Source organism: Moschus berezovskii, chromosome 9 (genome assembly GCF_049115385.1).
Source record: "Moschus berezovskii isolate FMDL1 chromosome 9, NW_MosBer_1.0, whole genome shotgun sequence".
In the NCBI taxonomy this organism is placed as follows: Eukaryota; Metazoa; Chordata; class Mammalia; order Artiodactyla; family Moschidae; genus Moschus; species Moschus berezovskii.
In genome coordinates this window covers 93,195,133-93,220,986 of record NC_142468.1, presented here as the reverse complement: position 1 = coordinate 93,220,986, position 25,854 = coordinate 93,195,133, and the positions used below count along the sequence as shown (strand labels likewise).

Sequence of the window (25,854 nt, the reverse complement as noted above, 5' to 3'; positions counted from 1 at the left end):
TGAATAAACCTACGTGATCACTCAGAATCCACATCAGGGAATTTCCTGGCTTTCCAGTGGTTAGGACTCTGTGCTTTCACTGCCAAGGGTATAAGTTCAAACCCTGGCTGGGAAACTAAGAAACCAACAGACACAGAATATGGACCAAAAAAAAAAAAAAAAAAAATCCATATAAAATGAGCACAGTCTGAAAGTAAGAAACCATGGAGGTTTAGGATATTTTTCTAGGTCAGAGATTATCAAACTGAGATCATTAACAGATATTTTCTGTTCCAATAAATTTGGGATGCAACAAAACAAATTCAGGCAAGTTTCATTACAGAAGTTCTTAGAGGCTAAAGTATGCTATGTGCATTGTACACCTAAAAGGAGCACGATAAGCAGCATTTCACTTAGATCAGGAGCCATATCAAAACTTCTACTGTGAAAAATGTCTACCATGGAGACAGAATGAATAAAAAAGGAGACACTTTGAGAAATATAGCATCAAAAGGAATAATAATAATAGCTGCATATTATGTTTCCTGGAAGATTCACACTGTTCTAAGGTTTAGGACTTAATTTTATCTTGACAACCATCATATGACATACTTATGATCCCCATTTTACTTTGAGGAAAATTAGATAGAAAGGTTAAGTAAATTGTCAAAGGTCATGCGACTAGAAAATGGTCAAGCCAGGATTCAGACTCAAGCAGTCTGGCTCCAGCATCCATCTTCTTAGTCATTACACTGTGTAACTTACCAATGAAATCCTTACTCATCTATTCCAAAGTAAACTGTTAGCTGGATATTAAGCAAGAATGAAAAACAAGCATGATGACTAATTTAAACAGAAAGCTAGGAACTTAATGAAATTGGGAATATGGATAGGAGGTAAAAAAGAAAGTTTGTCATTATAATTATTTAGTATATAGTCATGATAATCCATAGATTGTTAAAAATCAGTGTTTTAAGCAAAGAATACGCACTTCAATTTCCTAGCCCATGCTAAGTAAACCAATATGGCGAGCACTTGAGAAGAGTTCTCACTCACTGTGATTCTCTTCATGTCTAGCTGGCGCAGCTGCATCATATTCTGAAGGATTGTGTGCTTGTACCATGACTCTTGAACTATGGGATTGCCATCAAAGGTGATGTCTGAGAGAGAAGCGGAGTCAGCGAGGCAGCAAACACTCTCAAAGCTGGAGGAGAGACAGAAACCAGTGGATTACTGTGAGCCCTTCAAATAACACTTTGTTTTGTTTAACATACATTATTTTTTAAAATACCTTCAGATTTACAGAAAAACTGAGAAGACAGTTCAGAGGTCCCACATGCTCCACACCAAGTTTCCTCTATTATTAACATCATGAATTAGTATATTTTTTACAATTAATGAATGAATATTGATATATTCTTACTAACTCAATATTTTATCCAGAGTTCTTTAGTTTTTATCTAATGCCCTTTTTCAATTCCAGGATCCCATCCAGGATACATCACATTTAGTTGTCAGGTCTCCTTAGGCTCCTCTGGGCTGTGACATTTTTTTATAACCTTGACAGTTTTGAGGAGCACTGATCTGTTATTCCGTAGGCTGATCCTGTATTGGAATTTATCTGATTTTTTTCATGATTAGAATTACAGTACATACTATTAATATGACACCATTGTTGAAAGTTGACCTTGATCACCTGACTGAAGCTGTGTTTGTCAGGCTCCTCCAATGTAGTTACTCTTCTCTCCCCTTCTCCCCTTCTTTCCATACTGAATTCTTTGGGGGGACGTCGTTATGTGCAGCCCATACTGAGGGAGTGGAAGTTCCTTTTCCTCTCACTGAGGGCATAGTATCTATGTAAATTAATTGGATTCTTCTTCCAAGGAAGGTTGTCTTTTTCTTGTTTATTTATTTGTATTGGATTTCTATTCATGGATATTTCATTTCATTCTTTGGGTTATAATCCAGTACATCTTTACTTATTTTTTATTGTTCAAATTGTTCCAGCTTTGGCCACTGGAAGCTCTCTCAGTTGGCTCCTATGTCCCTCTGACATGCCCATATTAACATGGATTTTTTTTTTTCTAAGCACTTCCTTACTTTCCAGAATTATAAGATTCTCTAGACACCTATTGTATATTTCCTACTCCAGTCTTAGAATCAGCCATTCCTTCAAGAAGCCATGGTTTTCTTTATTGGGAAATGGCATTAGAAACAAAGATCTGGTGGCAAGGTGTACTATTTACTACTAGGTGTCATTTCTTTTAGGCCCTCTGACGACAGAGCAAGGAAATATGTGCATGTATACCAACCTGTGTGTATATGTATGTTTTTTCTCCAGCCATCTGTGTCTATATTAAGCTAAACATGAGTTCAAACTGATGTTTCCAACTCTATCACCAAAAGGATCATTGTAACCTCTCCCCTTACTTATCTGTAAATTCCTACTCCAACCAGGAGAAATCTGGCTCTCACCATCTCTCATCCATTTAGTTAATTATTAATTCCAGAATATATGTAGAGAGGTATGAGAATTTTCAATTTGTTGTACCCCCTTGGGAAATCACTTTATTAACAAAAGCATAATGATAATGTGTAATTCCTTTTGCATCTAGTCTTACAGGCTCATTTCCAAAGTTACTTAGGTTAGCACCTTCAAGAAGGCTGTTCCATACAATTGAAATGTGGTTACATCCTCCTGTCATAGTCTATATTCATTTCTTCCTGAGATTCTCCAATCTCTTAAATTATTTTTTAATATGCATACACTAAGGTTCACTCTTTATGCTGTAAAGTTCTCTGAATTTCGACAAGCACATAATGTCATGTATCCACCAAGAAACTATCATGGAGCTAAAAAATTCCCCATTTAACCATCCTCCTCTCTCCCTGAATCTCTAGCAACCACTGATCTTTTTACTGTCTGTATAATTTTGCCTTTCCAGAATATCATATAGTTAGAACTATATAGTTTACAGCCTTTTCAGACAGACTTCTTTCACATAGCAGTATGCAATTAAAGTTCATCCATATCTTTTTGTGGCTTCATAGCTTCTTTTTAAAAAATCACTCAGGAATCATATTCCATTTATATTGGTATGAAAAAGTTCTTTTTCTTATATCATGAATATGTCTTTTATCAGAATATGTTTTGAAATATTTCTCCCAGTCTGACTTCTTTTTTTTTAATTCATCTTCACAATATTTATTCTTCCAATCCACGAACACGGTATATTTCTCCATCTATTAGTGTCCTCTCTGATTTCTTTCACCAATGTTTTATAGTTTTCTATATATAGGTCTTTAGTTTCTTTAGGTAGATATATTCCTAAGTATTTTATTCTTTTTGTTGCAACGGTGAATGGAATTGTTTCCTTAATTTCTCTTTCTATTTTCTCATTATTAGTGTATAGGAATGCAAGGGATTTCTGTGTGTTGATTTTATATCCTGCAACTTTACTATATTCATTGATTAGCTCTAGTAATTTTCTGGTTGAGTCTTTAGGGTTTTCTGTGTAGAGGATCATGTCATCTGCAAACAGTGAGAATTTTACTTCTTCTTTTCCGATTTGTATTCCTTTTATGTCTTTTTCTGCTCTGATTGCTGTGGCCAAAACTTCCAAAACTATGTTGAATAGTAGTGGTGAGAGTGGGCACCCTTGTCTTGTTGCTGACTTCAGGGGAAACGCTTTCAATTTTTCACCATTGAGGATAATGTTTGCTGTGGGTTTGTCATATATAGCTTTTATTATGTTGAGGAATGTTCCTTCTATTCCCGCCTTCTGGAGGGTTTTGATCATAAATGGATGTTGAATTTTGTCAAAGGCTTTCTCTGCATCTATTGAGATAATCACATGGTCTTTATTTTTTCAATTTGTTAACGTGGTATATTACATTGATTGATTTGTGGATATTGAAGAATCTTTGCATCCCTGGGATAAAACCCACTTGGTCATGATGTATGATCTTTTTAATGTGTTGTTGGATTCTGATTGCTAGAATTTTGTTAAGGATTTTTGCATCTATGTTCATCAGTGATATTGGCCTGAAGTTCTCTTTTTTTGTGGCATCTTTGTCAGGTTTTGGTATTAGGGTGATGGTGGCCTCATAGAATGAGTTAGGAAGTTTACCTTCCTCTGCAATTTTCTGGAAGAGTTTGAGTAGGATAGGTTTTAGCTCTTCTCTAAATTTTTGGTAGAATTCAGCTGTGAAGCCATCTGGACCTGGGCTTTTGTTTGCTGGAAGATTTCTGATTACAGTTTCAATTTCCATGCTTGTGATGGGTCTGTTAATATTTTCTATTTCTTCCTGGTTCAGTTTTGGAAAGTTGTACTTTTCTAAGAATTTGTCCATTTCTTCCAAGTTGTCCATTTTATTGGCATATAATTGCTGATAGTAGTCTCTTATGATCCTTTGTATTTCTGTGTGTCTGTTGTGATCTCTCCCTTTTCGTTTCTAATTTTATTGATTTGGCTTTTCTCCCTTTGTTTCTTGATGAGTCTGGCTAGTGGTTTGTCAATTTTATTTACCCTCTCAAAGAACCAGCTTTTGGCTTCTTTTCATTTTCTTAATTGTATCTTTCACAATTTTAATTTTAATTTGTCCAACTTATCAATTTCCTTTTTCATGGATCATAATTTTGAAGTTGTATCTAAAACCTACCAAACCCAATGGTGCCTAGATTTTCTCTTGAGTTTTCTTCTAGAACTTCAATAGTTTTGTGTCTTATATTTAGGTATAAAATTAACTTGGAGTTAATTTTGCAATAGGTATAAGGTCTACGTCTAGATTCATTTTTAGATGAATACTCAGTTGTCACAGTGCCATTTATTGAAAGGACTATTCTTTCTCTATTGAATTGCCTGTGCTCCTTTGTCAAAGATCACTTGACTATATTTGTGTGGGTATATTTTTGGACCTTCTATCCTTCTTTCACCAATACTGTGCTGCCTGAATTATACTGTATTTTTAGAGTAAGTCTTGAAATAGGACAGTATCAGTCCTCCAACTCTGTTCTTTTCCAGGATCATGTTGCTGTTCTAGGTCTTAGCTTTTCCATATAATCTTTAGAATCCATTTGTCAATATCTGCTTGCTGATATTGTAATCAGGACTTTCATTTTTTTATTAAGATATAGGTGACATACAATATTGTATTAACTTCAGGTATGCACACGATTCAATATTTGTATATATAGCAAAATGGTCACCATTATTAACCAGTGTTAACATCCATCACCATACATAGTTACAGAATATTTTTTTCTTGTGATGAGAACTTTTAAGATCTATCCTCTTGGCAATCTTCAAATATGCAATACAATATCATTAACTATAGCCGACATGCTGTACGCTACATCCCCATGACTTATTTATTTTATAACTGGAAGTTTGTACCTTTTGACCCCCTTCACCCATTTCACCAATACCTCACCCCTTGCCTCAGGCAACCACCAATCTGTTATTTATATATGAGCTTAATGTTTTATTTTTCAGATTCCACATATAAGTGAGATCATTTATTTGTCTTTCTGAGTTATTTCATAATGCCCTCAAGGTCCATCCATGCGGTTGCAAATGGCAAAATCTCATGCTTTCTTATAATTGAATAATATTCCATTGTGCATGTGTGTGTATCATATTGTCTTTATACATTTAACCATAAATGGACACTTAGGTTGTTTCCATATCTTGGCTACTGTAAATAATGCTGCAGTGAACACTGGAGTGCCTATATATTTTCAAGTTAATATTTTCATTTTCTTCAGATAAATATCCAGAAGATTTGCTGGATCATATGGTAGTTTTATTTTGAATTTTTTAAGGACTCATTTTTTAAAAGAAGCAAAGAATCACTTTTCTAAATAATACCTCAAAGCAGACTGATAAATCTCAGTTATATTAGAATCACTCTCTTTAATGACTATTCAAATAACTAATATAAGTGAAAGTGACTCATTCGCGTCCGACTTTGTGACTGCATGGAGTGTAGCCTGCGAGGCTTCTCTGTACATGGAATTCTCCAGGCAAGAACACTGGAGTGGGTAGCCATTTCCTTCTCCAGGGGATCTTCCCAACCCAGGGATCGAACCCAGGTCTCCTGCATGGCAGGGAGACTCTTTACCATCTGAGCCAACACAGAAGCCCATAAACAGGCCTAAAAGCACTTTAGGAATTAGGAACTATATTAAATACCCTTCTGTATTAAGAAAAGCTAGAGGATTAGAATATTAATGGTATAGAAAATAACCTATATGCTTAGCAATTAAGGTGAGATAATATCTAAAACAAAAATAAAGTTTTAATTATATTCAGTTCAGTCGCTCAGTCGTGTCCGACTCTTTGCGACCCCATGAATCACAGCACCCCAGGCCTCCCTGTCCATCACCAACCCCCGGAGTTCACTCAAACTCATGTCCATAGAGTCGGTGATGCCATCCAGCCACCTCATTCTCTGTCGTCCCCGTCTCCTCCCACCCCCAATCCCTCCCAGCATCAGACTCTTTTCCAGTGAGTCAACTCGTCGCATGAGGTGGCCAAAGTATTTGAGTTTCAGCTTCAGCATCAGTCCTTTCAATGAACACCCAGGATTGATCTCCTTTAGAATGGACTGGTTGGATCTCCTCGCAGTCCAAGAGACTCTCAAGAGTCTTCTCCAGCACCACAGTTCAAAAGCATCAATTCTTCGGCGATCAGCTTTCTTCACAGTCCAACTCTCACATCCATACATGACCACGGGAAAAACCATAGCCTTGACTAGACGGACCTTGGTTGGCAAAGTAATGTCTCTGCTTTTTAACATGCTATCTAAGTTGGTCATAATTTCTTCTATATTTTCCTCCTATTCAAGGTAGAGATACTCTGCTATCAATATTTTACATCAGAGCTTATCTTTACCAGTCTAAAAGGTAAATTTCATAATTCATAAACTCATTTGGTTTTTCAAGACATGGTGAGAGAATTAGGGAAGACATGTTTTAAAAGGGTAGTATATGCAAATGAATGAGTGTTCATAATAATCACTTTGAATATAAGTAAACTTGAATAAACGTTGCAATTTTTCCTACCTAGCATTGATAAATCTTTTTCATCGATATAAAATATCTCATAACAATTTATAGTGTTTGAAATGAATGTTGAAAGATGCTTCTCTCCTTCCAAATAAAATGCTTTGAGTAACTTTAAAACTGAAACACAAGGCAAACTTATTTCTTTCACATTGTTAAGTGAACTAAGTCATCACCTTCCCTTCACAAGTCTGAATTCTCCATGTATATTTCATAACTTATTAAGTCATCAAGTCAGTTACCACTGTGAGCCAGACCCTTACTTAGAAACTGATGGCTGAGTTTAGTTTTTTAAGGACTAAAAAACTCCATACTACAGAACCTCCATACTGTAATGGACTCTACAAAAATGGTACTAATGAACCTATTTTCACGGCAGGAATAGAGGTATAGATGCAGAGAACAGACTTGTAGGCGGAGGCGAGGTGGGATGAATTGAAAGAATAGCATTAACATATATACACTATCATGCATAAAACAGACAGATAGTGGGAAGCTGCTGTATAGCACAGGGAGCTCAGCTGAGTGCTCTGTGATGACCTAGAGAGTTGGGGTGGGGGTTGTGGGAGGGAGGCTTAAGACATTCGGGATACGTGTATATGTATGGCTGATTCACTTCATTATACAGCAGAAACGAATACAATATTGTAAAGCAATTATATTCCAATAAAGAAAAAGAAATTGATGACTGAAGGGTCATCAAGGGACTTGAAGCAAAGGAAGGGGGCTAATTTGACTAGAATAATCTTAACTTAGTAACATTAGGGAAGGCATAAAGAAAAAAGAGTTAAAAAGTGAAAAAACAGTTATAAAGTAGATTGCATTAAGTAATAGAGGTGAAAAAAGTAAGGGTCAAACATATCATATTAAGGCAGTAGCTATGAGAATAAAGAGGCAGGAATAGGTTCCATAGAAATTCAGAGTGAAGTATGAACAGAAATGAATAATTATTTGAATGTGAGGAAGAGAGGAATCTAGAATAACATTCAAGTTTCTCTCTTGGGTTAATGATTGAGATAGTGGTTACAAGGATGTATACTTTGTCAAGATTCACGGAATGTTACACTTAAAGTGGGTGTATTTTATGACATGTAGGTTACATCTCAACACATTATTTACGAAGAAACTTGAAGTATTAAAAAGCCATGTTTGACAGATCACCTGTCATCTCTCATCTCTCCTTTATCAGAAACACTATGCTACACTGGTGGTCAGTGGCTGTTAGGATATATTTCATAAAGGCTTTCATTAAGTTTTCCTCCAACTGCCACAGGATGGGATAACTTATTCCAACATTAAGATACTAATTAATGAGTGACAGAGCTAGTCTATGCTGAAGAACAATTTTTTTTTCAATGGCCCAGCATATCTGAAAAGAATTAAACTCTAAGTTACGACATGATAAGACCGCTATGATCTGATATCTGTCGCTAATTAGGGAGATGTACTGAAAAGTAGAAATAATACGTCCAGAAGCACAGAAAAACTGGAAAATTTCACTCATTATTATTGCTATTTACTATTTATTTTCAAGCTGGACTGCAGACAGTCCACGATTTAGTCCTTATTGTGGGTATAATTTTAAACTAAAATGATTATAACTGTTCCTAGCTCTACCTCTCATGTATTCCCCTGGAGAATGAAGTTAGTCTAACAATTTCTAATGAGTGTTGTTAAACACAAAGCTTGATTGAAGGCAAAAGGAGAAGGGGGCAGCAGAGGATAAGATGGTTAGATAGCATGACTGGCTCAATGGACATGAATTTAAGCAAACTCCAGAAGACAGTGGAGGACAGAAGAGCCTGGTGTGTTACAGTCCATGGAGTAGCAAAGAGCTGGACATGACTGACCGACGGAATGACAACAACATGCAAAACTGAATGACAAAACACAAAGCAAAACAATGTCTGCAGTGAAATCTCATACTATGTGGCATGTATGCTCAGTAAATGTCATCATGAAGCACTTCAGAGGTCTAGAAGACCTATTGATGCCCATCTGGCTTATGTCTGTAATTCAAGCACAACCAAAAAGAGGCACCAGGAATGGGAAAATCATTGCAATCCTTAGCAGGTACTTTCCTGGCAATCCTTCCCAGATCAGCAGCTAGTATTGACACCCAGAATGAAGTCTTTATGCTTTGAATAATTTTATTAAAGTAAAAATAGATTCATATTTGATCCAGAAGATTCCTCACAAAATTTCATTTCCATCTGCAAGGCATTTGACCAATAAACATGCCAGACATTCCTAGAAACACACTGACAAAGGGCACATGATTTTAAAGACATTCTCTAACAAATAAAACAAGACTCCTTAAGTACAAACACAGGCTAATGAAGAGCTATATCCTACCTAGCCAAAGAAAGTCTGAATCAGATTGTTAAACAAAAACACTTGGAAAAATAACAGTAAGTACAGTGGAGTAGTACTGGCTTTTAAGAACAGTCTCTCCTTTTTTAAGAACACTCAGCTGCTTGTCTCTTCAAAGTACCAAAAGTGGAAAAGTTTTGGTCCAAAGGCTGACATTTAACTCATAGCTTGACTTTAATCTTTTTCCAGATTACTCATACATTTGTTCTTCCCCAAGCAGTCTCCTCCCAATGCCACATCTGCTTCCTATCTGCTAAAGAACCTATAGAGGAACAATCTGTCCCTACTGACCAAAACTGACATCTCAAAAGGAAAATAAACTATTTCAGCCCATTTTATGCTTGCTTAATAAAATAGAGAAAAAACAAAATTTCCATATATGCATGTATACAACATAGTAAGAATTCCGCAATGCCAGTCAAATTTCTCTAATTAGAAAGTTCTCTCCCAAAAGTAAGATAGGTTTTACTCTTTCTTACCAATGAAATAGTATGTACTCTGTGATAACCTTAATGAAAAACTCACTTGTTTTATACTGATCATTGACAATTTTATTGAATAGTTTCTATGTATCTAGCAGGCAAAAATGAAATGGAACAAATCAAATAGAATAAGTCTAGTGTACTCACACGGATTTAAATAGACACAGTTAATAAACATAAATATCAATAAGATATCAATAAGACAGATCAATAAGATAGATCAATAAGAGAATACCTAAGTGCTAAAGAATGAAGGACTGTTAAAGAAAGGCGCACACAATGACAGTGTATTTCTGATAAAATGATGAACTAAGTTTGTGGACTGAGGCTGTTGCTAAAAACAACCAAAAATAAAAATATGTTTTAAACAACTAAAAAATATATATATTCTTAAAATCTTCTCAAATGCATCCATGACCTACTAAAAAATACTTAAGAATTACACAGACCAAAAAAAGAAAAAAGTAAATGTAGGAAGCCAGAGAGGTAAGCAGAATGTTGAAACTGACCTTTTTGTTATGAGGGCACTTAGTGAACATAATGAATCTGAGCTCCAGCTTTCATGATCTTTAAAGCTGGAGGACAGAAGACAAATCCCAGGGGCCACCCAAGTTGGAGAGTCTACCTGGAGACTTGTCCATAACCGTGAGACCCCAGAGGCTTCCCTGGTGGCTCAGACGGCAAAGAATCTGCCTGCAATGCAGGAGACCCAGGTTCAATCCCCGGGTCAGAAAAATCCCCTGGAGAAGGGAATGGCAACCCACTCTGGTATTCTTGCCTTGAGAATTCATGGACAGAGGAGATTGGTGGGCTACAGTTCATGGGATAGCAAAGAATCAGAAACAATTGACTGACTAAGTCACATATACACTGAGACCCCAATGCCTAGGGTCTCAAAATGTGTTACAAACTTTTCTATCCACTACCCCAGGAATATTGCTTATCTCAAAACTTGGGGCTAAGGTGAGGATGAAAATTCTTCCCTGGTTACTTGTAACCACAAACCACAATTTGCAACCTGAATCCACACTAAACGGGTGGTCTAAAATATTTCAAGAGGAGAAGTGATATTTTGAAGAAGTTGAAGGCTTGTTATGCCTACAGGCATCTGACAGAAACAAAACTTCTCCATGGAGAAATCTACCTTTAAACAAGGCCTCAAAGAATTCCCAAAGACAGGTAACAAGATAAATAAACAGTTCACAGTTCAAAAGGAAATAAAGCACTCTAACAGCCAGCAAAAACAATAGGTGACACTATCAAACTTGTGACTTCTTCATATAAAACAATCATCAAACAGAATATAAAAATTATATTTCAAGAAATAAAAACAAATTTGAAAATATGAGTAAACTCCAAGAAGATCTGAAAAGGCACAGATCTTCTCGAGGTAAAAAAAATTTTTTTAATTAAAATAAAAAAGTCAAAGGCAGGGGATGGAGATAAAGGGAGTCAAGCATTTGCCCTACTTTTCCTGCACAAATTGTTCTTCAGGGTAACCAGAAAGCTAGTAAAATTTTTCTTTAAAGAAGAAACATAGATTTAAAAATGAAGAATGACAGAATATCATCATTTTGTAATCCCTAAAGAAATAATGGATCCAGACAACAATCATCAATGACTACTAAAATACTTAAGCAAAAAGATGATGGGGAACTTTATTAAAACTGATTATTGCTAAACATAATAATCACTTTTAATATTACAGTAAGCAAAACTAACACATACTTTTCATATATTTTTTTTCTCCATTTACATTTTCTTTCACTTCCCTGTTTCTTTTGGTGCTCCATAATAAGTAAACATCTAGGTTTGATACATGTTAATTAATGTTCACATATTGCTGAAGCCTGGCTTGGAGAATTTTGAGCATGACTTTACTAGCGTGTGAGATGAGTGCAATTGTGCAGTAGTTTGAGCATTCTTTGGCATTGCCTTTCTTTGGAATTGGAATGAATTAATGTTAGTCACTAGAATTTTTAGTGCATGACGGTGATAAGGGTTCTTAGAAATTAATTGTTCTAAAGAATCTCAAGATACCTTCTAATAAGAAGTCACTATGTTTTTCTCATTGTGGAAAAACGTTTTCACATAGCATGAAACTCCAAATTTTCCTTGGGGGAAGCTATTAAAGTAGTTTAACCTATCCATCATAACATTTAAAAGATTTTAATAACTTAGGAAGATAAAGCAACAACAGATAGAAATAAATAGAAGGCCATGGATAAAGTCAAAAGGAAAGTGAAAAGGTAGAGTTAAAGAGTTGACAGATATAATACAGAAAAACGTTAAACTGTCTCTTTACATACCTGTTGTTACAACAATGCCATTGACAACAATTCAATCAAGAGAATATCTATTACGTCTGTCTGCACTTGACAGAGACACTAGCACAGAGCTGAGTGTCTCAGAACTGCAGATGACAATCCTATTAGTTTTCTCAAGGCTACAGTGATCATTTTCTAGCAGTAAAATGAAAAAAGGAAAGATATATCCTATTGAAGGCAGAGTCTCAGACAATAGCAAGGAGAAATAAGCAAAGAAATAGAGGAAAACAATAGAATGGGAAAGACGAGCGATCTCTTTAAGAAAACTGGAGTTACCAAGTGAACATTTCCTACAAAGATAGGCACAATAAAGGACAAAAATGGCAAGGACATAACAGAAGCAGAAGAGATTAAGCAAAGGAGGCAAGAATACACAGAAGAACTATACAAAAAAGCTCTTAATGACTCAGTTAACCATGATGATGTGGTCACTCACCTGGAGCCAGACATCCTGGAGTGTGAAGTCAAGTGAGCCTCAGGAAGCATCACTACTAACAAAGCTAGTGGAGGTGATGGACCTACAGATGAGCTATTTCAAATGCTAAAAGATGATGCTCTTAAAGCGCTGCACTCAACATGCCAGCAAATTTGGAAAATTCAGCAGTGGCCACAGGACTAGAAAAGGTCAGTTTTCAGTCCAATCCCAAAGAAGGGCAATGCCAAAAAATGTTCAAACTACCACACAACTGTGCTCACGTCATATGTTAGCAAGGTAATGCTCAAAATCCTTCAAGCTAGGCTTCAAGAATTTCCAGATGTTCAAGCTGGATTTAGAAAAGGCAGAGGCAACAGAGATCAAATTGCCAACATCTGTTGGGTCATAGAAAAAACAAGGGAATTCCAGAAAAACATCTGTTTCTGCTTCCATGACTATGCCAAAACCTTTGTGCAGATCACAACAAACTGGAAAATTCTTCAAGAGATGGGAACACCAGACCACCTGACCTGCCTCCTGTGAAACCTGTATGCAGGTCAAGAAGCAACAGCTAGAACCAGACATGGAACAATGGACTACTTCAAGATTGGGAAAGGAGCACGTCAAGACTGTATATTGTCACTGGGCTTATTTAACTTAGATGCAAAGTACATCATGAGAAATGCCAGGCTGGATGAATCCCAAGCTGGAATCAAGACTGTGGGGAGAAATACCAACAACCTCAGATATGCAGATGGTATCACCCTTACGGCAGAAAGTTAAGAGGAACTAAAGAGCCTCTTGATGAAGGTGAAAGAGGAGAGTGAAAAAGCTGCCTTAAAATTCAACATACAAAAAACTAAGATCATGGCATCCGGTCCCATCACTTCATGGCAAATAGATGGGGGAAAAAATGGAAACAGTGGCAGATTTTATTTTCCTGGGCTCTAAAATCACTGCGGACAGTGACTGCAGCCATGAAATTAAAAGATGCTTGCTCCTTGGAAGAAAAGCTATGACCAAGCTAGACAACATATTAAAAAGCAGAGACAACAATTTGCAGACAAAGGTACATATAGTCAAAGCTATGGTTTTTCCAGTAGTCATGTACAGATGTGAGAGTTGGACCATAAAGAAGGCAGAGTGCCAAACAATTGATGTCTTTGAACGTGGTGCCAGAGAAGACTCTTGAGAGTCCCTTGGACAATAAAGTGATCAAACCAGTAAGTCCTAAAAGGAAATCAACCCTGAATATTCAATAGGAAGGACTGATGATGAAGCTGAAGCACCAATACTTGGCCACCTGATTCGAAGAACTGACTCATTGGAAAAGACCCTGATGCCGGGAAAGATTGAGGGCAAGAGGAGAAGGGGGTAGGAAGGGTTGAAGTAGATGTTTAAATAATATCACTGATTCAATGGACATGAGTTTGAGCCAACTCTGGGAGATATAAAGGACAGGGAAGCCTGGTGTGCTGCAGTCCATGGGGTCGCAAAGAGTTGGACACAACTTACTGACTAAACAACAACAAAAAAAGAAAAAACAAAAATATAGCTTCTGTCTCAGGTGATTTACAGTTACTCTGATTACTGAGGGTAGATTTCAGGACCTGGTAATGTTCTTGTAATGCTAATTTGTGACACTAAAATCAAATTTTAAATGACAAAGAAAGTTCTTAATGACATATTTCCTTTTACTGAATTGATATGTGAATGCAAATAAGCCTCCCTAATTTTACAAAAGAAAAGAGGGTTCTTTGCAATCTCAAGATAATTCTAAAAGACATGCTCATTTTAGTCACTTTGAACCTTTATATTGTTTACTAATTATATTAGCTATGAAGCAGGTTAAATAATATCCCCACATACAAAGAGATCTAAATTCAGTAGAGTAAGTAAGCAGCTCTCTGAGAAAACGACGACAACCTGATGTAGCATTTGCCAGTTTCCACGGCGTACATATTTCCAACATGGCCGATTTCAAGCTAAGAGGACGATGTTGCTGAGGTGATGAGATGCACATAAATGGTTCCAGCGAGCCAGTATAAGCTGCCTCCAGCACACCACTGCAGACCAAGTTCCTTTTAGTTAGTGGAAGTAAGGCAGGAGACAGATGGGTCCCCTCAAGGTAAAGCAGTTGGAGATTCATTCTCTATGGAGGGAAACTCCAAGAAGATAACAGCAAGGCAATCAAGGAAGAAGGCTGGGCCCTGCCTGGACCATATATCTCTCATTCCTGAAGTCAGGAGACCTCCCCAACCACACATGCACAGAAAAGGCTCCTTGCAGGCCAAAGGGAAAGCAATGTCAAGGGACATTCTATCCAGATACCTTGGCTAAGAGATGCGTGCATACACATGGAAGGATCTTGAGATATACCAAATATATACTGTGAACCAGGTAAATCAAAATGATTCGCCAAAGGAAAACCGGAAGAAATAGCCCAGATAAGTGATTTAAACTGCCACACAGGCGAATCTCAGGGACTCTCCTCCTGAGTCTGCCCGTGTGCCTATCCACACGTGCTGTATTCTTTTTCCTCTTAATAAACACTTGTTTCACTTCTTTTTGTCTTCATGGAAATTCTTTTCTGCAAAGCCAAAGGGCCAGGGCCTTGTCACTGACCACTGGTCTAGCGGCTAGGATCTGGTGCTTTCACTGCCATGACTCAGCCTCAGATTCGGTTGGGAACCCAAGCGCTGCTCCAAGCAGTTGCAGGCTGAGGCCACCTGAGATCATTCTATCATGAAGTGATTTTGTTTTTTGGAGGAACTTCCTCCTAATGATGGTTTTACAATATTTTTGAACTTTTTATCAACATACTATACACAGAAAGACTACAAATCACAAGTATTCAGCTTGATGATTCTGAACTAACTGAACATACCATGTAACCAGTACCCTGATCAAAACACTACCCACACTCGGATGCCTGTGTGTCCTTCTACAGTACACCTCCCAAAGGCAACCACTCTCCTGATTCTAACACTATAGATACAGATTTCCTGGTTTAGATAAAATTGTACGTATGCATTTGTTTGAATCTGGCTTCTCTTGCTACACATTTTTTTTGTTTGTTTGTTTGAGATTCATCCACATTGTATGTAGCTGCAACTTGATGACTCTCATTGCTGGGAAATATTCCATTATTTAAAAATAGCATTCAATTTTCTTCCTCTATTATTAGTGGATATCTGTCTTGTTTGCAGCCTGGGGTTATTACAAATAGTGCAACTAAAAATATTCAGGTGAACATGTTAAGCATTTCTATGGATTATAAACCTAGGAGTGAACTGCTGAGTGTAAAGTATGCTATTAAGAAGCTCAACTTAACAGATGCTGCCAGAGTTTTACAGAATGGTTTTACCTAGTCACACTCCTAATAGCAGGTATGAGAGCCTCAGTAGCTTCAATTCTTCACCCATACTCCTTATAATACGTTCAATTCACTTCAGTTCAGTTTAGCCGCTCAGTCGTGTCCAACTCTTTGCGACACCATGAATCACAGCACACCAGGCCTCCCTGTCCATCACCAGCTCCCAGAGTTCACCCAAACTCATATGCATCGAGTCGGTGATGCCATCCAGCCATCTCATTCTCTGTCGTCCCCGTCTCCTCCCGCCCCCAATCCCTCCCAGCGTCAGAGTCTTTTCCAATGAGTCAGCTCTTCGCATGAGGTGGCCAAAGTATTGAAGTTTCAGCTTTAGCATCAGTCCTTCCAAATGATGCTGAACACCCAGGACTGATCTCCTTTAGAATGGACTGGTTGGATCTCCCTGCAGTCCAAGGGACTCTCAAGAGTCTTCTCCAACACTACAGTTCAAAAGCATCAATTCTTCGGCGATCAGCTTTCTTCACAGTCCAACTCTCACATCCATACAATACCACGGGAAAAACCATAGCCTTGACTAGACGGACCTTTGTTGGCAAAGTAATGTCTCTGCTCTTTAATATGTTATCTAGGTTGGTCATAACTTTCCTTCCAAAAAGTAAGCGTCTTTTAATTTCATGGCTGCAATCACCATCTGCAGTGATTTTTGGAGCCCCCAAAAATAAAGTGTGACACTGTTTCCACTGTTTCCCCATCTATTTGCCATGAAGTGATGGGACCAGATGCCATGATCTTAGTTTTCTGAATGTTGAGCTTTAAGCCAACTTTTTCACTCTCCTCTTTCACTTTCATCAAGAGGCTTTTTAGTTCCTCTTTGCTTTCTGTCATAAGGGTGGTGTCATCTGCATATCTGAGGTTATTGATATTTCTCCCGGCAATCTTGATTCAAGCTTGTGCTTCTTCCAGCCCAGTGTTCCTCATGATGTACTCTGCATATAAGTTAAATAAGCGGGGTGACAATATACAGCCTTGACGTATTCCTTTTAGATGTTGGCAAATCATACAACCCTGTCTTCTTTTAAAATATTATTGTTCCTCTATCAGAATCATTTGTGAAGCTTACTGAATACTTAGAACCCGTCCAGATCTAAATCAGAATCTCTAGCAGTAGGGCCATAGACGAATGATTCCTAATAGTTCTGTAGGTGATTCTAATACAAAGTCAACATTTGAGATCACTGACCTAAACTTCAATATCCCCTTAAAATAACAGATTTATAACCTGAACTTCACAACTCCTTGCTAATATTAGGAAAGGATTCACAATTCTAAGAAGAAAAATGATTTCTCCAGAGTCACATTGTGATATACTGACCCACTTTCACAAAGGTAATATGTTAAAAAAAGATGTATATTACAACACTGCTTGTAATAACAAAAAAGGCAAACTATCTAAATGACCATCAATAGGAGACTGATTAAATAAATTGAGTGATCCATATAATGAAATTAAATGCAGCCATTAAAAAGAATGAGATGTACATGTAAGGCTGATATACACATGATATAACTAACTGCCTTAGTTAAAATTCTGAATAACTTCCATGCCAGTTGATAAACACCACTGTTCTCAAAACACCTAAATGCCCCTCCACACTGTCCCACTCTCAGCCCTGAGGTGCCCCGCAACACCTATTATTTTGGCAGTAAAAATATAACCCTTGACACAACAGGACCTCATGATCCAATTTAGCATCTATTCGGACTATACCAGTGTCCATGCACTGAAAAAAAAAATCTTTTTGAAACCTTACCTCACTCCATAATTATGCAAAAAAAAATCTCAAGTGTATAATGAGATTAAATCAGCAGTCTTCTCCATAGCTGTTCCTTTTGCATTCTTTTTTCCCTAATTATAAAAGTAATACAGTGAGGAAATTTAGAGAAGTATAAAACCAAAATTTGGCAAAAAAAGAAACCATGTGAAATCTTTCCTCCTAAGGACATATAGGTAAACTGGCATATGAAAAGAACCATGCCTCCACTGTTGGACACTTATTTTTTTGTCTTGAGCTGCTATTTAAAAAATTCTGTGATGAGTATCCGTATAGTATTCATTTGGGAGGGTTTTCAACAAACTACTACAAACTGGGTAGTTTAAACAACAGAAATTCATTTTCTGATAGTTCTGGAGAATAAATGTCCAAGATCAAGGTGTCAGCAGGGTTTACTTCTCTGAGGCCTCTCTCTTTGGCCTGGAGATGGCCATCTTCTCCCCATCTCCACATGGTTTTTCTTCTGTTTGGTGTAGGTGTCCTAATCTATTCTAATCAGGATTAGGATCCACCCATAAGACCTCATTCTACCTTAATTACTTTTTCAAATGCTGCTGCTGCTGCTACTAAGTCGCTTCAGTCGTGTCCAACTCTGTGCGACCCCATAGAAGGCAGCCCGTCAGGCTCCCCCGTCCCTGGGATTCTCCAGGCAAGAACACTGGAGTGGGTTGCCCCAATGCATGAAAGTGAAAGTGAAGTCACTCAGTCGTGTCCGACTCTTCGTGACCCCATGGACTGCAGCTTACCAGGCTCCTCCGCCCATAAATTTTCCAGGCAAAAGTACTGGAGTGGGTTGCCATTGTGTCCCCTAATAAGGTCATATTCTCAGGTACTAGGGATTAAGACTTCAACAAATGAATGTGCAGGGTGAGGGGAGGACACGATTCATTCAGCCCATAATACATGTACATAGATCTTATGTATATATATTTTTTTCAACTTTTTATTTTATGTAGGAGTATAGCCAATTAAATAGAGGAAAACAACAGAACAGAAAAAACAAGAGATCTCTTCAAGAAAATTAGAGATTCCAAGGGAACATTTCATGCAAAGATGGGCTCAATAAAGGACAGAAGTGGTATGGACCTAACAGAAGCAGAAGATGTTAAGAAGAGGTGGCAAGAATACACAGAAGAACTGTACAAAAAAGATCTTCACGACCAAGATAATCACAATAACGTGCTCACTGACCTAGAGGCACACATCTTGGAATGTAAAGTCAAGTGGGCCTTAGAAAGCATCACTACGAACAAAGCTAGTGGAGGTGATAGAATTCCAGTTGAGCTATTTCAAATCTTGAAAGATGATGCTGTAAAAGTGCTTCACTCAATATGCCAGCAAATTTGGAAAACTCATCAGTGGCCACAGGACTGGAAAAAGTCAGTCTTCATTCCAATCCCAAAGAAAGGCAATGCCAAAGAATGCTCAAACTATTGCACAGTTGCACTCATCTCACACGCTGGTAAAGTCATGCTCAAAATTCTCCAAGCCAGGCTTCAGCAATATGTGAACCGTGAACTCCCAGGTGTCCAAGCAGGTTTTAGAAAAAGCAGAGGCACAAGAGATCAAATTGCCAACATCCGCTGGATCATGGAGAAAGCAAGAGAGTTCCAGAAAAGCATCTATTTTTACTTCATTGACTATGCCAAAGCCTTTGACTGTGTGGATCACAAGAAACTGTGGAAAATTCTGAAAGAGATGGGAATACCAGACCACCTGACCTGCCTTTGAGGAACCTGTATGCAGGTCAGGAAGCAACAGTCAGAACCGTACATGGAAAAACAGACTGGTTCCAAATAGGAAAAGGAGTATGTCAAGGTTGTATATTGTCACCCTGCTTATTTAACTTATATACAGAGTACATCATTAGGAACGCTGGGCTGGAAGAAGCACAAGCTGGAATCAAGATTGTCGGGAGAAATATCAATAACCTCAGATATGCAGATGACACCACTCTTATGGCAGAAAGTGAAGATGAACTCAAAAGCCTCTTGATGAAAGTGAAAGAGGAGAGTGAAAAGGTTGGCTTGAAGCTTAACATTCAGAAAACAAAGATCATGGCATCTGGTCCCATCACTTCATGGGAAATAGATGGGGAAACAGTGGAAACAGTGTCAGACTTTATTTTTTGGGGCTCCAAAATCACTGCGGATGCTGACTGCAGTCATGAAATTAAAAGATGCTTACTCCTTGGAAGGAAAGTTATGACCAACCTAGATAACATATTAAAAAGCAGAGACATTACTTTGTCAACAAAGGTCCGTCTAGTCAAGGCTATGGTTTTTCCCGTGGTCATGGATGGATGTGAGAGTTGGACTGTGAAGAAAGCTGATCGCCGAAGAATTGATGCTTTTGAACTGCGGTGTTGGAGAAGACTCTTGAGAGTCCCTTGGACTGCAAGGAGATCCAACCAGTCCATTCTAAAGGAGATCAGTCCTTGGTGTTCATTGGAAGGACTGATGCTAAAGCTGAAAGTCCAATACTTTGGCCACCTCATGCAACGAGTTGACTCACTGGAAAAGACTCTGATGCTGGGAGGGATTGGGGGCAGGAGGAGACGGGGACGACAGAGAATGAGATGGCTGGATGGCATCACCGACTCGATGGACATGAGTTTGAGTGAACTCCGGGAGTTGGTGATGGACAGGGAGGCCTTGCGTGCTGTGATTCATGGGGTCGCAAAGAGTTGGACATGACTGACCGACTGAACTGAACTGAACTGATAGCCGATTAACAATGTTGTGGTAGTTTCAGGTGGACAGCAAAGAGACTCAGCATACATATTCTTCTTTAAACTTTTTATATGTGCTTATTCTTAGTTTTGATCTCTATATCCCTATCCATCACTTCTCTTTCTCAATCATGAACTCACCATGTATCTATCTCTTATTCAAATGGCAGTTACACTAAATTTCATCTCCAGTATGATCCAGCCAAGATGACTGTAAGAGTTCAGTGTGAAGCTGGTATTGGTGAATAGGCATCATTTCCCTTAAGATTTCATCAGAACATTAAACAGTCATTGCAGCACTTTTGACCTTCCCAACCAGTTTAAAATATGGTGGCATAAAGCAACACTGCTACTTGTCTCTTTATTTGAACAGAAGATTCCTGAAATCTCTCATTTCATTTTACAGTCAAGTCACAAGAATAATAATAATGCAGTCATTCAGGAACCATGGGGCTCTCCTCTAAACTGAATAGCATCATTTTATAGTACTATGTAAATCGTATTCCTTCACTCATGAGGAACATGGCAATTTCTATATATTCAGGTTATCAAATAATAATTCATAGTGCTGGTTATCTAGCCCACATGGGCATAGTTTCATAGTTAGAAGGGTTTTCACTTCATGTTACAATCCTTTAGTTATCTGCAGTCTTTGGGAAAAGGAAAATTTATTAACAGTATCATGCAGTTACTACAATTTTGAATTTTGTTTCAATTGTTACTATGAAAAAGAAAGGCTTAAAGGCCATTGTACATGACAGGCATTGGGACTATTGCTAAGACAGAAAGATTAGTAAAGCTGAACTGCTACTCTTAAGGCAATTACATTCTGATAGGAGAGATAGTATATAGATATAACATCTGCACACATACACGCATGTATACATATACATATATATGTGAGGTAAACACAGGGGTATAAACACAATGTCCCAGTCTGTCTTTCAAAAAGCAATACAAAACTATAACAACAACAGGCAAATTACATAAAACCAATGCCCGTAACAAAAAGAGAATGCTCAAGTATCGTTACCTATATAATAGGTAACACAGAAGGACACTTTGGAAAAAATCATGAACAAGAGAGAAACGGGGAACTAGTAGTGGACTGATCTACAATCATTACCAGAAAGAGAAATTCCACATTAGGTGTAAAAATACTGGAAACATTCCAGTAGCTCTTCCAGCACTACACAGAACGGACTTTCAAAAGCACATGATTTGCAGTCGCAGTCTTCGAAAATGCATTGCTTTTGAGATGGTAGAAAGGAAGGTAGAAGAAAGGTCTTTGGAAATTGGATGGTGAAGATGAAAATGGGAAAGAAGCAAAAGGGGAAAATGCAAGACAAAAGAGAACCCAAAAAATAAAGAATAGAATGAAGACACATAGCCCCTTCTCCCCAAAATTCACACACACACACACAAACATACCATACTTGGCTTGGCTACACTGACAGAAGAAGACACCCTTGACCTGAGTCTTGTAAATCACCCACACTCACAAAGGAAATTGGCAAAAATAGACTAAATATCTATAAAATATTTTAAGAATAGAAAATCAAACCCCCTCAAGCTGATGAAAATTTCCTTCCCCTTCAAAAACAAACATGAAGAACAAGGAAACTGTAATACAACATTCCATACTAAATTAAATATCCTCAAATAAGCATCAGTTCAGTTCAGTTCAGTTCAGTCGCTCAGTTGTGTCCGACTCTCCGTGACCCCATGAATCTCAGCACGCCAAGCCTCCCTGTCCATCACCAACTCCCGGAGTTCACTCAGACTCATGACCGCAGAGTCGGTGATGCCATCCAGCCATCTCATTCTCGCTCGTCCCCTTCTCCTCCCGCCCCCAACCTTTCCCAGCATCAGAGTCTTTTCCAGTGAGTCAACTCGTCGCATGAGGTGGCCAAAGTATTGGAGTTTCAGCTTCAGCATCAGTCCTTCCAATGAACACCCAGGATCGATCTCCCTTAGAATGGACTGGTTGGATCTCCTTGTGGTACAAGGGACTCTCAAGAGTCCTCTCCAACACCACAGTTCAAAAGCATCGATTCTTCGGCGATCAGCTTTCTTCACAGTCCAGCTCTCACATCCATACATGACCACGGGAAAAATGCATATAAAAGTATAAAAAACCCACCTTGAATATAAAATTCGAAAATTAAAAGCAAAAATGGACAATAAACAGGAAGACACAAAAACAGAGTTGACTGAACTTGGGAAAGAAATGAAAGGAAAAGACAAAATCGTTGCAGAATCAAAGTCACCAAGGGAGACTAGATCCAAATAAACGTTTACTAAGGGACATTTAACAAAACCAGAAAAAACAACCAAGAGAATGAAGATGAGGCAAAGAAATAAAAAGGATCAGAAGTAAAGTGGTTGGAACAGAAAAGGCCAAAGACAAAAACAATGTGCAACAGGAGAGTCTAAAGATAAGAACAACTGAACAGAACTAATACTTAAAACTATAACCCAAGGAAACTTTCTGGAAATAAGAAAAGACCAAACATTACATATTAAAATGGACCAACAAACAGGTACTTGGGAAAACTGAATCAGGACAATCAATTTGATATGACAAAAGTCCATATAATCAAGCTATGGTTTTGGAGAAGACTCTTGAGAGTGCTGGTGAAACTCCAGGAGATTATGAAGGACAGTGAACCCTGGCATGCTACAGTCCATGGGGTTGCAAAGAGTCAGACACAACTTAGCGACTAAACAACAACAATCCTAACAAAACTATTAGACTTAACCTCTAAGCATAAAGATGACAGCTGAAATTAGACTGGTACTATTTGCCCTAAAGATAACTTACAATGCAAAGTAGCAAAAGTGATCTATTGAAAAAAAAAAAAAGAAATTCATGGAAAAAATGAATAAAGCAAGAATTTCATTTTTTTCATGCTTTTTAAAAAAAAATAGATCATACTTTTGCTACTTTGGATTGTATGTTTTGTTTAGGTGGGGCTGCCCTGGTACCTCAGGTGGTAAAGAATCCACCTGCAATGCAGGAGACCCCCGTTAGATTCCTGGGTTGGGAAGATCCCCTGGAGAAGGGACAGGCTACCCACTCCGTACTTTTGGGCTTCCTTGGTAACTCAGACAGTAAAGAATCTGCCTGCAATGCAGGAAACCTGGGTTTGATTTCTGGGTTGGGAAGATACCCTGGAGAAGGGATAGGCTACCCACTCCAGTACTTTTGGGCTTCCTTGGTGACTCATACAGTAAAGAATCTGCCTGCAATGCAGGAAACCTGGGTTCGATTTCTGGGTTGGGAAGATACCCTGGAGAAGGGCATGGCAACCCACTCCATGGAGAATCCCCATGGACAGAGGAGCCTGGTGGGCTACAGTCCATGGGGTTGGAAAAAGTCGGACATAATTGAGTGACTAAGCACACAGCACAGTCCTTCAAGTATCAGGGTTAAGATTTCAGAATGTTCTGTACCCATGAACCCTTCTTGAGGAATACTGGATGAGCTTCTTCCACTAAGAGATGACTGAGGAAACTTGACTAGGACGGATGATACACATTCAGTAATCAATCAGAGATCTAAGACTCTCCATGACTCTCTAAAATAAAGGCATGAATCCAGGTGAAAGAACAACATGCTATGTATGTTATATAATGGGTTTTATGTGCAGTAAAGTAGAAATAATGCAGCTGAGAAAAACAAAAGGTGGGAGAAGAAAGACAGTAAAACAAGTTCATGATTACTGAAGTTTTAATGGAGATAGATAAGTTGGTACTTAAGTAGCATCCCAAATCACCAAGGAAAAGATAGGCTTTTTACATAAGTATCTCTGGGACAACTGGGTAGACGCTTGAAAAACTAAACTTCAAACCTCATGCTATTCCCCCCTCCAAAAAAATTACCTCCAAGTGGATCAGGGAGCTAAAAATACAAATACTAGAAATGCCACAGAAATACTAGAGAAAAAAACACGTGTGAGTTTATCTATACTACACATGTATCTGCTGATATATGCAAAAAGAAACATGAGGATAAACCAGAAATTTATAAGGTTATCTAAAAGAGTGGGTGAAAAGAGGATGGAAAGGAAGGGGGTTGAAAATGGGTAGAAAGAATAGGAAAGTTATCTCTGCTGCTGCTGCTGCTGTTGCTAAGTCACTTCAGTCGTGTCCGACTCTGTGCGACCCCATAGACGGCAGCCGACCAGGCTCCGCTGTCCCTGGGATTCTCCAGGCAAGAACACTGGAGTGGGTTGCCATTTCCTTCTCCAATGTGTGAAAGTGAAAAGTGAAAGTGAAGTTGCTCAGTCGTCTCCGACTAGTAGCGACCCCATGGACAGCAGCCCACCAGGCTCCTCCGTCCACGCGATTTTCTAGGCAAGAGTACTGGAGTGGCTTGCCATTGCCTTCTCCGAAGTTATCTCTGAGGGATCCCTTTTTTCGTAGTTGAGTTTGGGGACCATATTACCGTTACACAACTGAAAAATCAGTATATCAGATTAGCAAGGCTGGGGGAGAACAACAAAAAGTGGAGACAAACAAACAGACAAACCTTACTGCTTAAATGAATAACATAATCACACTGAAAGGGTAGAGGAGAACCAACCCAAACAACTTTAAACACAGTTTTCTGATTACATACTTTTAGGCTAAACACAAAACACAGTACCAAAAAAAAAAAACTGAGGGGGGAAGGAACAAGATGGCGGAGGAATAGGACGGCGAGACCACTCTCTCCTCCACAAATTCATCAAAAGAACATTTGAACGCGGAGTAAAGTCCACAAAACAACTTCTGAATACTGGCAGAGGACGTCAGGCACCCAGAAAAGCAGCCCATTGTCTTCGAAAGGAGGTAGGAAAAAACATAAAAGGTAAAAAGCGAGACAAAAGAAGTAAGGACGGAGCTCCGTCCCGGGAAGGGAGGCTTTAAAAAGAGAGAAGTTTCCAAACACCAGGACACAATCTCACTGGCGAATCTGTGGTGAGCCTTGGAAGATCAGAGGGCCACATAACCCTCTTTTTTTTTAAGATTTTTTTAAAACCCACAGATTACCCACTAAACGGTAACTCCCAGCGGAGAAGCAGCGCAGACGCCTGCATACGCCATTAGCAAGAGGGGGCTGGGCAGGGAGGAGCCGGCTGAACTGCTTAGAGAGAGGACTGGGCTTGAATGCCGCGAGAACAATTTGAGAGAACTGGGGAGAGCAAAGCAGACTGTGGGATAGCTTTCCCACGAAAAGGCGGAAAGCTCTAACCCAAGACTCGGCCAGCCCCGCTCACAGAATAAAGGACTGAGCAGAGTGAGCCGGCTGCGGCTGGCCCATCCCCCAT

General features: G+C 38.6%; 1 protein-coding gene across 6 annotated transcripts in view; it reads right to left on the bottom strand.

Annotated features, from left to right (window-relative positions):
- The window catches only part of LRRC49 (leucine rich repeat containing 49), a 162,639-nt gene that overhangs the window by 62,856 nt on the left and 73,929 nt on the right, over positions 1-25,854 (bottom strand). For all 6 annotated transcript variants that reach the window (XM_055436698.2, XM_055436702.2, XM_055436706.2 and 3 more), the window contains one exon: positions 1,036-1,183. In XM_055436698.2, the coding sequence (XP_055292673.2) occupies positions 1,036-1,183 (148 nt within the window). The remainder of the gene's footprint in view (positions 1-1,035; positions 1,184-25,854) is intronic.